This window comes from Borostomias antarcticus (assembly GCF_949987555.1).
Source record: "Borostomias antarcticus genome assembly, chromosome: 1".
Taxonomy (NCBI): domain Eukaryota; kingdom Metazoa; phylum Chordata; class Actinopteri; order Stomiiformes; family Stomiidae; genus Borostomias; species Borostomias antarcticus.
The window spans coordinates 32,582,113-32,597,988 of NC_140234.1; the positions used below are offsets into that span (position 1 = coordinate 32,582,113).

Here is a 15,876-nt window from a genome sequence, read left to right on the forward strand (position 1 = left end):
CCAGAAGCGTTTTTTTTTCTTACCTGGGGGAGAGATTGTCCTTCTTCAGAATGTTTAGGTGGAAGAGTGATGGGGCCAGACACACAGCGATGTTCATGGGGGTCATCTGATTCTCCTCTACAGAGGAAGTGACATCACTCAGGAAGCAGAGTAGCGTCTGCAGCACCTCTCTGTTCTCGTCTGACATTAGCATAATGGCTGCCTGGATGGCCTGCAACCTCTGGTCCTTAGGCACATCTGGATTTAAGGGAGAGAGAGTGAGTGAGTGAGTGAGTGAGTGAGTGAGTGAGTGAGTGAGTGAGTGAGTGAGTGAGTGAGTGAGTGAGTGAGTGAGGTTAGAGACTAAGTGAGTGAGTGAGTGGCCCAGTCCCAATGTCCCCCCTAAACCCTCAAGCCCTGAGCCCTCACAGACTTATTGACGTCACCTGGTGAAGTGATCGAGTGTGAGAGGCTGCAAGGGCTCGAATTGGTATAACAAGGAATGGGACAGCACTTGTGACATCACATTACGTTGACGTGAAAACATATTTCTTACTATTGTGGGCGTGGGGCTTTTTTTAAAGCAATTTGTAAATTGTACATGTTTTTCTTGTAGGCCTTCGTGTAAATTAATTTTGGCTGAGTCAAATCCCCTTTACATTATCAGAACTCTCTGTGTTACCCTCAAAACATTTGTTCAACTTGAAATCATTTCATTTTGTGGTCATATGCGATCGCATCTGCGATCAAATATCAACCCAACCCAGTATTTGTTAGTAGGATCGCATCGATCCTACATTACTGCCTGTGATTCTTGTTTGTGATGAATCCAAAAGTATTAACTTAAGAATGATAATATATTATGTATACACATTCCTGCACCTCACAACTCTTTCCATATTCATGTTGGAAATCTCAATTCAAAGAACACTGCACCGAAATGGGTAATTAATGTCATACTGCTTTTAACTGGGCAATCATATGATTTAGAGCAACAGAAATCGATGTAAATTATAACCATAGCCTACATATTTTTAAACAAATCACATTATACAAACCCATGGGGTTAATAACCCATACTTAAAAATAATGAAACCAAATTAATTATAAGGCTACTTGTGCAGATAAGCAAGTCCAGCTGAAAACATGAAAACATATTTTGTTCTGTAACGTGAACGTTACGGTTGGTTGATCTGTCCGTGCTTGTTTATTGGCTGTTCTTCAGGTAACCCCGTGTTTCACTTCACGACGCTATGAACTGTGGGTAATTCCCTTGGGCTAAGTCTGCAGAAATGCAGACTTACGGGAAGGGGCCATAAAGGGCTCAAAATGGCTGCCGGAGAGCCCTCACGCACTTGCCGAGCTGACATTGGGACACCCCTAAGCCCTCGCGGACTTCGCGGTAGCGCGCTCTTAAGTCTGCGAGTCTGCAAGGGTGGACATTGGGACTGGGCCATCGTGTTTGTGACTGAGTGAGTGAGTGCGTTTGTGACTGAGTGAGTGAGTGAGTGAGTGAGTGAGTGAGTGGGTGAGTGAGTGAGTGAGTGAGTGAGTGTATTTGTGAATGAGTGAGTGAGTGAGTGAGTGAGTGAGTGAGTGAGTGAGTGAGTGAGTGAGTGAGTGAGTGAGTGAGTGAGTGAGTGAGTGAGTGAGCGAGTGAGTGAGTGAGCGAGGAGTGTGTTTAAGCTCTTACACTGGTAGATGTGCAGGAAGGTCTCCCCTAGCTTGCTGGTGAGCAGAGGCTCGGGCAGGTCTCTGAAGAACTGCTTCACCATGTCAGCTATGTCGTACGCAGACTGGTCCTCGTAGCTCACGTTGTCTGGGGAGCTCTCATTCATCTGCCTCAGTGCCTGGATACGAGACTTCACCCCCGATTTACGGAACAGACCCACCTAGACAGGATAGATAGAGCTCTGTGTAAATAAAGAGTGCTAATTGTACCCAACGGACATATCCAATGCAATCCAACTTTATTTATAGAGCACATTTAAAACAGTTGACCAAAGTGCTTTCCATTTCAATCAATACAAAAAAACAACATAATAGGACAACAGAAGCATAATGAAAGATAATAAAAAAGAGCTACTCTGACACTTAGTATTAAAACCCCAGGGAAAACAAATGTGTTTTTAAGTGGGACTTCAACACTAGAAGCGTTGGGGCCAGCCTAACGCGGCAGGGCAGCTCATGTGTTCAGTTCCCACATAAAGACATAGAAACAATCCATCCAGAGAGACTGACCTGGTCCAGACACTGGCTCCTCAGGTAACGCAGGGCCTGCTGCAGACTGAGGGGCAGGGGCTGACCTGAGCGCTGGACGTGCACTATCAGCGGCACGCCAAACACATTCTTGTCCTTGTAGTCTGGCACTTTCATTCTCTTCATGAACTTCGGCACCGACCTGAGACGGGAGCGACAGAACACGATGAATCATCGACGCGTTTGAAAGGAGGCGTGAGCGGAGACCGTAAAAGTCAACTCAGGTAATTTGCGACGTGCGCTCGATCGGTAAATCATGCCTGTCGAGCCTGTCGAGACTCACCAGGTCCAGCCGTGCTTGTTGGACATGGAGTACTTCTCCATGATGGCTGTGAGGCGCAGCAGAGAGAACTTCTGCAGCAGACTCAGCTGGCCTGCTGATTGGTTGGTGATCTGCAGGGAGGCGACCGAGTGGCTGAGGCGGTTGGATATTTGGAAGCTGGGCCATCGTAAGCTAGAATAGAGGAAACAAGCATTAGTCTCTAAAGGGGAAAATACTTAACTTCACCTTCAAGAATTTCAGCTCATAATGTAAAAATCTATGAAAAAATGATGGGAAAAAAAAATATTTTTCTACACCTAAATGATAATCAGTGATAACTTGAGTCTCACCGGTTAGGCCTGGTGAGGGACGCCCCAACGCCAGAGTCCCTCCTCTCCCGCAGCCCTGTGGCGTCCGTCTCATTGAGGGACCCCCCGTCCCTGTCCCCGTCGCTGGGCGTGGTCTGTCCCTCCAGCACCGAATTCCCCTCAAAGTCCAGCGTGATCTGACTGGACGAATGGTGGCCCGCCGTCTCCTCCCCCACCCCTTGTCCCAGAGGCGCCCCCCCCGCCTCCCCCGCGGGCAACACGTTCTTAGACCAGTGGTCCACAATCTGCTGCAGGCCGTTGACGTGCTGCAGGATGTCGTCCAGGTGGGGGAACAGGTCCTCCTTCTCCAGGTCCATCAGGTCCCCGGTGCTGGCGTACAGGTGAGAGCCGGGGACGTTGTCGTACACACTGACGCGGCTGCCCCTGGGGCAGCACTGGGTGACGGGCCGGGGCTCCTTGGCGCTCTGGGGCGGCTGGGGGGCGTCCAGACGCATGCTGCCCGTGTGCCAGTTGAAGGACGCCCTGTTGGTCGGGGACAGGCTCTCGATAGACAGCGCTTTGGGGAAAGTGCCGGGCTTGTGGTCTTTGGGGATGTGGACCACCAGGTCCTCGTAGGAGCGGAACTCGTTCCTGCGGTTCTGCTCGGCCACCCTCTTCACCTGGGCGCCGGTGAAGATGTCCACGTCCTCCAGGTACATGCCGCTGCGCTTGTCCTTGTGGGGCCTCCGCTCGCGCAGGCTGGGGGTGCTGGCGGCGCTGCCGCTGGAGTGGCTGCTGGCCTCGCTGCTCGACTGGGAGGGCGGGTCCCGGCCGGCGGGGGGCTCTGGGGCCCCCCCGTCCCCGTTGACGATCTCCACGCAGCGCAGCGTCCTCAGGGCCGGCGGCTGCTGCTGTAGCACGGGGGCGCTGATGACCAGCGTCTTGCACCCCTTTCCCAGCGTGCCCCGGGAACGCAGCGTCTCCATGCGGCGCAGGAAGTCTTTGGCTCGGGCGCGGCCGGCTCGTCCGTGGTTGGCGGGCAGGGAGTTGTAGTGGGAGATGTCCTCGGGGAGGTGGGGCAGGGTGAGGGAGGTGGAGTCCGGCATGGCGGCGGAGTCAGAGTCCTCGGTGCTGAGGGCCCGGTGGGCGCTGCCGCCGCTGCTCTCGCTGTGCAGGGAGGAGACCTCCGGCTCGCTCAGATCCGTCAGGACGCTCTCGCTGCTGGTGGTGGTCCTCAGAGCTGAGCCGCCGTCCCTGTCCCGGGTCCCCTGGCCGTCCACGTGGGGACCCAACAGACAGTCGATGTCCTGCAGTCTGGACCAGCGCCGGCTGCTCCACTCAAAGGTCCATTTGTCACTGATAGCGAAGAGGTCGTCTTCATCTGAGTCTTCACTCTGGGCAACAACAGGAAGATCACAGGGGATAATCGCTATGTTTCACCATTTCAAACTGTCAAGACTCATAATCAAGACTGGCAAAGTAGACATCAGAACCAATAAGTTACGTGAGGACAGTACGTTAATGTTAAATAACGTGTCCCTGGTGAGGTGATGGAAGACACACAGTGAGAGCCTGAGGGCTGCCGTCTTTTGTTGCGTCAAAGCCTTTCTATGCCGGAAAGCAGAGACAAATGGGAAATGAGTGAAATGGCTAGAGGAAGTATCTGCTTCTTTAAACTCAGGCCTAATAGTGTTATGAGACCAGCGTGTCGGCTATCCGGTTCAGCTCCTCAGCGATAAGAAAAGGGCTTAAGCCACGAGGTTCTACAACGGGGAGTCAGACGGAAGTCGCAAATGCTGAATCACGTTAGACGCAATAATAGCCAAATCTCAAGTATCATAGAATATAGGCTAAGGGGACGAAGCAGGTTTAGGTGGTTTTGTTGTTTCAGGAAGCGGATAGAGCACACAGCACTGCACCCTGACACTATAGCATCAACATGCTCATACCCCAAAATATCCCAAACCCAAGGCATCAATGTTATTTGGGCATAAAGTATCTGCAAATCTTTGAGATGCTCTCAATACCAATAACATACTGTGCATATTATAATCAGCAAAAATATCAGAGGCCACAGATCCCATACAATATGCCACATGCATAAGAGTCATAATTGTCATATACTGTATTTATATAATAAAACAGCCTCTACTTACTTTCTTCTTAGGAAGGTTGACGTCAAGTTTCATAGAGGCACACTTGTTCAAGGTGTTGAGGCGCCTGGAAGAGACACAATGAACAGCTATAGATTAACCAAACCAAACGCAATCTCAATGCACACAGCTCCCACGGTTTTCACAGAGCAGATCCCAGTAGTCAACACTACACTATTATCCCACAGCAGCAGCAGTGCCTGTATTTAGATGCTGCATCCCAAACCTAATAACGCTATCTGGCAGATGTTCTAGTCTCTGTTCTCTCTCCCTGCCTTGGATTTAATTGATTGTGGCTTGAAGGGCAATCTGTAGTGGTCAGGGCTTGAGTAACTCCCCAGAACTGGTTTCTCTGCACCAGCTCTAGTCAGACTTACTGGGCTCTCTTATTCATTCTCATTGGCTCTTTCTCTGGTTCTGCCTGTCGCTGTAGGAAGCCAAAGACGTGGACGACAGCCATGGAGCCTTTCCTCATTTCAGACAATTAGTCATGCACTTAACACCCTAATCAGCCATATCTGCCCATGAGACGTGTGGGGTTCTCAATCTCTCTGAGGAAGCTCACATTATCCACAAACACTTATAAACAAGGGTGTGTGCTTCCTGTTTGAATTTTCAAGAGCAAAATCAGCTTTTCCCTCCAACACACCATTTTCATTTTATCTACTCAAATTAGAACTTCCTCCTAAAAGCTCTTAAAAGTAAAAGTACTAAAAAGTAACAATGGGACTTTACAGTATTTCCCAGTAGGCAAAGCGGGGGCTTGGGAGCCTACAGCAGGGGACTTGAGAGAGCCATGTGTGCCAAACTGTGCGTAAACCAAAAATAAAACAAGGAAAAAATGACAACACGCTACAAATGAATCACAGAACAAGGAAACATAGGGTGTGCAAAAGACAGGATCACTTGTGGTGTGATTGTCGTAACCTTTAATGACTCCAGATTTCGCTCGCGGTTATGTGTGTATTCCAGCAAAACGTCAGATGTGGTAAGCATGAGGGACAAACCTCCTCCAGTTGGGGAGTCAAACAAGCCACACTGTAAGTGTCCATGGTTCCTGCTTTAGCTATAGGAGTCTCTTGGGGAGAGAGAGAGGGAGAGAGATGGAGAGAGGGAGAGAGAGAGGGAGAGAGATAGAGGGAGAGGGGGAGAGAGGGGGAGAGAGAGAGAGAGAGAGAGAGAGAGAGAGAGAGAGGAAAGAAGAGGGGGTCCCTTACTCAACAGGAGCTCTGAATATGGCGAATAACAAGTGTTGACTAGTCAGGGATCAAAGACAGTGACCGTGACGTAATCTGATGTAATCGGGGGAGGGGGGGGCTTTCTAGACACACCAGACAGCGTGAGAGACTGTTGACGGAGCCTTTCCTTACATGTGGCCGTAAAGCAGCCCAGAAGTCATTAACGGAATCACATGGAGGTGGGGACCAGTGGCCATTGTCTTCCTTTTCATCCCACTGCTAGTTTGGAATTTAGATGAGTTGCTTAAGGGCTGTTTAGAGACAGGGTATACGAAGGCACCCACACGCTCCTCCCTGCAAACTCACCCCTCACGCTCCACGGAACACAGTCTCCATAGCGACGCTGGCAAGTGCTGTTCTCATCTCAATTTGAGAGTGTACCTTTACTGTCCTACCTAGGGGGATAGAGTACAAATGTTGGGCCTCTACTTAAATCTGCAACCAGCAACTCCTGTACTTTCTATACTCTTTCTGTCATTCGTTCAAGAAGAAAAACCTAGGATGGGATTTTGTGACATTTAGGTGGTGTCTCAAATAAAGCACGTCATCCCGAAAGACTTGCGCAGCTTCGGGTTGATCAGAAGTGATCCTCCCTCCGGTCATTCAGAGTGCTGTGGATACATTTAACTTCCCTAAGGTTCAAGAACTAAGTACACCCAGGCCTCAATTTACTACGTGACTCAGACTCGGTGCTGGGATACGGTCATCAAACCAAATGGTATTCAGACTGGGATCAAGTTGTATATGGTTGGATTCACTTTGCTAACACCAAATAATCCAGGAATTTAGGCACTTTGGATATTACCAAGTCTATTTCCATGTTACTGTACTTCACTCACCTGCAAAGAGGTTCCACAAGGTCTTTGTCCAGGAAGTCATGATCTTTCTTCACAGGAGAGATGTCGATGGGAAACTGAGAATCTGCCGGAATAGATCATCTAGATTAAAATCTGCCCTGGTTTTAACATGAAACTTCAACGCCTAGGCTACTGTAAACATGTTTCATAACGTGTATTTTCATGACCTTTATCGGGCAAAACGAACACACATTTCCAGCGTAGTGTTCCTATCTAATGCGAGACGTTGAACAGAAAACCCGGGAAACCGCATTCTTTCCAGAGAGACATCCAAGAGAGGGAGAGCTGACTTGTTTTGGACATTATGATGTTAATGAGGAGAGACAGGGTTTGCCCAAATAACGGCGCTGAGACTTGTGCAGGCATTACGTCTTGCTCTGGGTATGGGCCTTCTCTTGCATAACCCCAGAGACTAAATCCAGTTTCTCGAATCCTAACATTCCACTGCATTCATGTGGTGTCATTAAGTTGTTGTTTTTTCTAGGAAAAGCATAGCACATTCCTACACATGAAAACACAGATCTCCTGCTAGAGTCAATGTTTTCTAGTTTAGGGAGCAACAGCAATTCAAAGTTTAGACAGCGGGTTTAAATGGCTTTCACTCCCCCAAACAAAGGTGTTAAATGTCTATTCACCAGTCTGAAATACGCTTAAAACATCGTAGAAGTGAACCACTTGAGTCTTGGAAAACATCCTATCCTTTTGAGAATATACGAATTGCAATGAATTTCAGCGTGACAGATCTGGGATGGACACGGCAGGCTGTAGCAGCAACTCTCCAAACGCAGATACAATCTAACATAGCGAGTCGGTGTCAGAGTGTCTCCTTCACAACAAGCCACAATCCCTGTCAACCAGAGATTCATGACCCCTGACGCATCAAAAGACCTTGCCAAGCAGCTAGAAAGCTTTTCAGCAGAGAAGAGTTCACTTTTTCCAGTTTTCCCGTCCACTACCTCTTTTTTTTTTGCGTGGTGGATATGTTTGGGTAGTAACTGTACCCTGGGTCTAGCCAGATGACCCAGCAGCAGATTCCCCTCTCTCCAGCCCGTCCTGCGAGTTGAAAAGCGAGCTGGTGCGGGAGGAGACCTCTCGCCCTGGAGCTGCCTGAGGACAGCTGTGTAAATGAGGCGTGGCATGCGGCCCCACAGGCCTCGGGTACGGTACATTCTAATGAGCCAGACACCACTGGGCTACATAATTCATTTCACAACCCACATCAAAGCCACGATCAGCAGTGTTTTATTTCACAATGGACATAGGACTTATAATATACTGTTTAACTTTCTACTAGTTACTTCATTAGATACTGTACTACTATCTCCATACCACAAAATGGCTAGTCTACTATAAACACGACATGGCTCAACATCCCCCTACCACAAAAACAAAATCATAAATGCCGGCTATGATGATGAGTGCAAGGAAGGCAGAGAGTAGATTTCATTGGGTGTCACTCACTCACTCACTCACTCACTCACTCACTCACTCACTCACTCACTCACTCACTCACTCACTCACTCACTCACTCACTCATTCCTTACCTTCAAAAAGCTGGGCATATTGGGGGAATCCTGCCGCCCGTAGCCAGTCGCATGCCTCCTTCGCTTCAATCTCTGAAACACAACAGAATGTCTTTGTTAGTCTGGGAGATACAAATGAACGCTCCTTTAAGTTTCACTGTGATTTTGACAAAACCCCAGAGCAGTCATCACTATCCAGGGATAACTCCATCCATAGGAAAAGCCCCGGGCGACACGGAAACTTCAACCGTCGCGTCTGATTCCATGGATGTACTGTACAAGACGACAGATAGATTGTCGTATCTGGATGTTACAGTCGGGTCACACTTCCCATGTCGTTGGGTCTGTCGTTCTTCATGGCTGTTTGGAGTTCCCCCCTCACTCACAGGTACCGTCATGAGACCTTATATAACATGGTATCTGGCTTCTCTTAGCTGAGTTATAGTCAGATATAACCTGAGTATAATAAAGAACATGAAATAAATAAGAGAGCCAGGACACTGGCCGACAGCTGGCATAACTGAACAGGAAGAAAGGTCTCTTATTTTTAGAGCTTCCCTGTGAAAGTAATCTACCATTCTGTGACTCTCTGGAAAATCTCAGAGTAAAGTGAGAGGATTTGCGAAAGGCTTAAGGTGTCAAATGTGTCGCGCAAAAGAAAGTGAATAAGGCAATAATCAGCATCCACATCCTACACTGCTATTTATTTTAACAGTAGAAATAACCAGATGGATCAAAGCTGTGGTAAAACTCCTTGAGCTGCCAGACTCCCGTCTCTGTGCAGCTGTCATGGTGGCTTTCGCCCGCAGGGTGACCCCCGGAGTTGGGGTCGCGCCCCGACCCCGCTGACCCCCTCGAGCGTGACGTCTCCTGGCTCCGAAGCCCTTGATGACAGTGAGGCTCAGCCACTTAGCCCGGAGAGGAAACAGACCGTTCTCACTCCTCCGCTAATGCTAATGGAGCCGGGTGTCATTTACTGACACTACTGGAGGACTAGCCGACAGCCATAGAAATAACATCGGCACACACACGGAAAACCCCATGGGCTGCATGTCTGGAAGAGGACATACAGGAGTCACTGTAGCAATACAAACAAAATCATTCAGACAAAACATATTCACACCTGTACACAATGTTCAAGTCTGTTCAAATCTCCTCTTTGCCCTAGACCCAGATACCGTCAATCCACATGCTTTCAACCATTCAGTTCTGAGCCCAGTGTACTCTGTGAATCATTGCTCAAGTTGACATATCACAGCGGAGCAACGCAATGACACCCTCTACTCCCAATGACACAATAGTGTAGTCAGCAAGGCATCCGTCACAGATAAGCACTGCTCCAAACACATCTCCCACCATGCAATTAGGGTGTCACTGTAGTTCCGCCTCAGTCTGTACCTGACTTGCAGCTCATTAATCACGGTCCCATCTGGGTCACTATAGAACGCAGTCCTTATAATGACAGCAAACCCTTCCCTGTACCCCCCTACCACCCACGCCAGCACCCACCTGTACCACAACAAGTCAATGAACAACAGTGACCTTGGTCGCTGGACTAAACGTCAGCTGAATCAATATTACCAGTTCCCAGAGGGCGTCCTTGGCTGACTAAATCCACTGTTTACTCCGAAGAAAGCGCGCGGAGATGAACGGTCAACTTGTGAGCTCTCGCAGCACTCCTCGGAAAACTTGTTCCCGCCTGGGTCACCTGGAGGTAGGGCTTCCTGTACGCCTGGCCTACCCCTCCCAGGTGGATGTCAGATGTGCATTGTTCCACTGTGCCTCACCACGACAACGCCGCCAAGCAATGCCCCGTCCTGCCCCACAGCCACAGATGGGACATTTGGGAACAGGACACACGAGCTGGGAATTCCTCTATGTTCACTACTCTGTAACATTATATATGAAGGCATTTTGTACTGACGTCCCTTTACTCAGGGACCCTCAGGGATAAAGGGCTGCATTGGCCCCGTGCCCAGGATGGGAACTCACATTTACTACTGGGAACCAATGCTTCAAATGTGTGTACAGTATAATATTGCAGCGACACAAAGCAATGAAACCAAGTACAGATGGGAAACAATGACCTGGAATGCCAACAGCAGTGTAATACTAACACATGTGCGTCAGTTGTGTCCCAGAAGGGCGACATTTTCCTCTCAGTTTAGCTTGTGTAACATTCCCCTATTATTCTATTATGTAATGTAAGGAATATCTGAGTTGTAGTATGTTATAGGGAGCCCCCGGGACAGAGATGGCACACTTGCTGATAAAAGTCCTGCCAACATGACAGCAGACTTCAAATACCACTGCTTTCACAAGGTTAGACTTATTGAGAAAAGGTTCAGTCTTTCTAAGATTTTAAGAGAGATGTGCCGAAGAAGTGTTCAGAATTATACTGCTGGAAGCATAAACCGTGGCTTATGTGACACAACGACATACAAATGCAAATCAGATTCATACAAAGCAAAAAAAAAAGAAGTCAAATTCAGTTTGTGAAGATAAAATAATAAGTTAGATTTCTGTAACAAATGGTGGTCTACTCACTGGATATCTTCATCATAGACCCATGCGGATGCATATGTCATGGTATGAAGATTCAAAGAGCTGGCACTGCCCGTCTAAGCATCTACATTCCCACACTGAACCACATTCCTGCTCCACAGTGTTCAGCCTGTGACTACAGCTCTCTACTTGGGTCCTCTTTCTCTCTTTCTTTCCCTCTCTCTCTCTGCTCCCTCTTCCCATCTAACCCCCCGAACATCAATCTGCCTATCCCCACCCCTATATCTCTCCCCAGCCTGGCCCTTCCCTCTGCTCTCTAGACCCCTCCCTCTCCTCTCCTCCTGACTAGAGTGCCGCCTAGAGACTCATTCATTCAAACGTCATCACTTCAACAGAAACTGTTTTGAATTGAGGAAACATGTCTCCATCTCAAACACTCCTGCTTTAAGAGATTTGCTGGGAACCTTTAACTTCCATTCCCTCCCCCACAAGTAGATTTATACAGCTGAGGAGGACATTGTTTGATTTGAGGGGGAGGTGGCAGGGCAGGGGTGGGGTGGGGTAGGGGGGGGGGGGTATTCAGTGACTCCAGATGTTATTCCGGCCAATCGGAAGAACGGGAAAAACGTAGGCAGCTGATGTGGGGAAAACCATGACATAAACCATCAGCAGCCATGAATCATGCTGAGACACTCGGCTTCCAAGGACCTGTGTTAACATTTACCACAATATCTGACTGTCTGCACCCCCCCAGTCTCACCTCAGCTCTCCTTTGTCTGAATCAAATAGCTAAAAACTGCACGAAGATTATTGTCAACACCAAGAGTTACCTATTTAAGAGTAATTACATTACATTACATTACAGTCATTTAGCAGACACTTTTATCCAAAGCGACTAACAATAATTGCATTTAACGTAGGTAAAGCCAATGTACTACCACGTGCCAGAACTCACAAGTGCATCTCCTTTCTAAAAGAAGTAATCTTTCAAGTTTTCTTCCTAGAGGAAATTCCTTTGTTGTAGGTTTACAGACAACACATAAGCACAGTAAAAACAGTAAGGCACAACAGGCACAGTCAGGGCAGTAAAAAGACACGATCAGTGCTGTTTTTGGGCTGTTTTTACTGTACTAATGTATACTGATCCTGCCTTTTAATGCCTTCATTCTGCCCGTTGTGCCTTACTGTTTGTACCATGCTTATGTGTTGTCTCTAAAGCTACAATGAAGATCTGAGATAATTATTAGATCCATCTATCTATCTATCTATCTATCTATCTATCTATCTATCTATCTATCTATCTCTATAGAAATGTTGAAATGGCAGACCACTACTGTACAGATGCTTGAGTATTTTATTTCTCAAAGTATGAAAGACAATAGCTAAATCAACAATCACAATGACCCCATGTTCGGGTATGACAACTGAATAAAGTGGTGACAGGCATCTTAATGGCTAAGATCTGGCGTGGTACTATGATTACGTAATGACACCGCATCCATCAAAGTTTCCTTATAGCCTGAGCACTTTTCCAGATGTAGAATATTTCTAACGTGCCTGACTCCCGGTGCTGACATTTCTGACATGTCCCTTGTAAAGCATAACTCTTCTACTGGGGCCATGGCCGGCTATAGAGTTACAGAGGTACAATGACGCACGTACATTTAACAAATCCCATTATTTACACTATACACTTTACTAGAACTTCACCAATGCACTCTGAGACAAAGACCCCCAAACCACAATCAATTAGCAGGAAATAGCAGAGTGAACCCTTACAGACATGCGTCTGCCCCTCCCTCCCCCACGCTGACAGCTCGGAGCAGACTGAGTGAATCAGCCAGACAAGGTAGCGTAACATCGCAGTAAAAAAGCCTCTGCCAGACTCCATCAAATTACTGTACACTGTGATTGTCTGTATAAAGAACACCTGGAGACAGAAACAACAACGTTCCACCAGCTGACTTGACTGCCATGCCCCGAGGGAGGCGTTGTGACAGACAACAGCCCCGAAGACGGAGGGGGGGCAGAAGAGAGGCCTCCACTCTTCCACCCGATGACACTGCTCCTAGACAGACGCCCACTCAGACAAACTATGTTACTGTGAAAAGACAACCAGACAGGGGAAACGCCGCCTGCTCCCTCTACCCAAACCACAGCATTTGATGTCTCATACCCAGAATAGCACAACATTTTCCTCTGTCTAACAACTAGTTTAAATTGTATGTGGCAAACAGAAAGACCGGAGCTTGAGAGAGTTCACATTCTAAAACCTGTTATAGTGAGGAGGACCGGTGTTCTCGGACAAGGACCAGCGTAGGCCTACCATCGAGGACCAACGACCAAAGTAGGCCTACCATCGAGGACCAACGACCAAAGTAGGCCTACCATCGAGGACCAGCTTAAGCCTACCATCGAGGACCAGCTTAAGCCTACCATCGAGGACCAAGGTAGGCCTACCATCGAGGACCAACGTAGGCCTACTATCGAGGACCAAGGTAGGCCTATCATCAAGGACCAACGACCAAGGTAGGCCTATCATCAAGCACCAACGACCAAGGTAGGCCCATCATCGAGGACCAACGACCAAGGTAAACCTACCGTCGAGGACCAGCGCAGGTCTACCATCACAGACCAACGTACCCAATGTGGAGCACACAGATCATCTTAGAAAACTGTATTGAGCACAGAAATCCCTAACATTTTGGCAAACACAGTGTCTTCTTCAAAACAGCATTGGGAAAATGGTGGCCAAAAGATAAAGGTGGCCAGTGAAAGCCCACGTTACTAGTGGACCTGAGAGAAGCCAGTGGAGCTCCCTGAGCTTGGTCCGCTGTGCAGAAAGCCACTGAATATTCACTCTGAGTACAGGAGACTGCTGGCTAAGCAGCACTGAGGTGGATTAATATTGGAGTGCCCCGGGTCATTCTCCCAATGTCGTGGGAAGAGAGCCTTCCTATTTTCCAGAGCAGGCTTTAATTAACACAACCCCTCAGGTCTCCTGGACCCCTGGCGGACAGCATCCTGGGCACAGTGTGCCACAACCATCAACTTAACAAGAGGTGCCACTCTCTAATCTGCCGACACATGTCCTCGGTTTCACTTCACAGCATTCTTACCGTCAACACGTCACAGCAAGCAGCGGGCCGAGACAAAGGACAAAGGACCCTGTGATCAAGGTGTCTAGTTGTGGCCAAGGCAGCACTTTATGAATGTCACCATTCATGTTTTTTGTGATTGGCACATAGTAAGTGGACTTGTCTGGCAGGGTGGGTGCCTTTTAGCCTTTAGGTGCCTGTGTTGAATCACGCACAAACATCCCGCCCCCTAATTTAATTCTGGGGTGAACACAGGGGACCTGTCAATGTGGGATCCAGGTTTAAAATTAGTAAGCTCTGCTGTACCGTTGCCTAGACACCAGGGCTACGTTTCCTTAAAATACAAATGAGAGAAACCTATCCCTGCTTCGGCCCAGCGGCCCCTGCTGGCCTGTGGAGCGAACCATCTACCGGACCACAGATCTCCACTCACCAGAGGATATGGAACACACAGAACAGCTCTTGGACTCCCTCTGGACCGGGCTTTAAAAAAAAGAGCAGGTACCAGGAGGAGTTCAAAATGAGTGCCAGGGAACTCATCTGAAGAAGGCCCCACGGCCGAAACGTAATTCTCATTAAAACATATGCATATGGAGCCTGGAGTGTGCGACACTTTCTTTCTTTTATAGTTAACAGTTCCAGTAATCAGCACCTCATGAAAGTATAATTGCTGTGCGTTACCTTCTCTATTAGGGAACTCGGCTCAACCGACTGTCGCAGGCTGGATCTCGTAGAAAGAGACACTTCCATCTGCAGCGTTTGTTTATGATTCTGATTGCAGCTCTATTTAATCCAGTATCATCCTCTTTTACTTTCCAACAAATTCACTGATGATTCTATACCACAGAGGTTACAAAAAATGTCTACCAGAAAATGTCTGCCAAATACAGACTTATGCTGAGCAGATAAAAGGGCTCTGGTATTTGTGTGACAGAGCCCCTCAGTCTCAGTGAAAGACTAGCGTCCACTTTTCGTTTCAAAGCACAGAGAGGGCTTACTGATTCTGTGGGTAAATAACATGGCGATGTGAGCTAGGAGCTGCTGTTGTTAGCCAAGCCTGCTGGGTCAAAAGTCACCTTTGCTGTGTTTTTTTTTCACTCTCTAAAGGTCTTGTGTTGAACTGAGAGAGGAGCAGCGCAGCTGTGGTAACACTCACATTCCCCTCAGAAGGAACCCTAGAGAGCAGGCTCTTTTATCTCCGCAGTAACAACCCCTAAGCCCTAAACTCTCTCTGCTTCAGGCCCGGGCCTGAAGGCTCCAGTCTGACAGCATATTGGCAACTAATGATATTACAAGATATGTCTACATCACCGAGACACATACCTAGACGGTCACTCACATACTAAGCTACAATTGACAACTATGGAGACAGTCCCACAACATGAAGCACACACTGATGTAACCACTTGTCATTCATATTTCCCGACATGACCTCTAGATCACACCCTCTCTGTGAACAATGACATTTCAAGATGGATCATTCCTATGGGATTTATACTGCTCAAAACATGGGGGTTGTACTGATGTTCTCCTGATAGAAAATCCCTTTAAGTTATTCTCAGAGGCACACGTCTCATGTGTTCCAAATTATAAACAAATCATAAGCAGCTTGAAGGGTGAAAAATACAATGAAATAAAAGAATAATCTCAGGATTGATGTCACTATATACCACAAAGGATCAGATGTTGTGGTC

The 15,876-nt window shown here is 47.9% G+C and overlaps 1 protein-coding gene across 4 annotated transcripts in view; it reads right to left on the reverse strand.

The window, feature by feature from the left end:
- stard13b (StAR related lipid transfer domain containing 13b) overlaps nucleotides 1-15,876 on the reverse strand; it is a 34,072-nt gene that overhangs the window by 3,637 nt on the left and 14,559 nt on the right. For 2 of the 4 annotated variants that reach the window (XM_084442562.1, XM_084442561.1), the window contains exons 2-9: nucleotides 8,601-8,672; nucleotides 7,039-7,120; nucleotides 4,965-5,028; nucleotides 2,851-4,202; nucleotides 2,522-2,692; nucleotides 2,221-2,380; nucleotides 1,673-1,871; nucleotides 24-237 (exon numbers count right to left, since the gene is read on the reverse strand). In XM_084442562.1, the coding sequence (XP_084298688.1) occupies nucleotides 24-237; nucleotides 1,673-1,871; nucleotides 2,221-2,380; nucleotides 2,522-2,692; nucleotides 2,851-4,202; nucleotides 4,965-5,028; nucleotides 7,039-7,120; nucleotides 8,601-8,672 (2,314 nt within the window). Of the gene's footprint in view, nucleotides 1-23; nucleotides 238-1,672; nucleotides 1,872-2,220; nucleotides 2,381-2,521; nucleotides 2,693-2,850; nucleotides 4,203-4,964; nucleotides 5,029-6,505; nucleotides 6,535-7,038; nucleotides 7,121-8,600; nucleotides 8,673-11,126; nucleotides 11,293-15,876 lie in introns of those variants that run through there. The other 2 variants (XM_084442563.1, XM_084442564.1) reach the window with 2 other exon arrangements.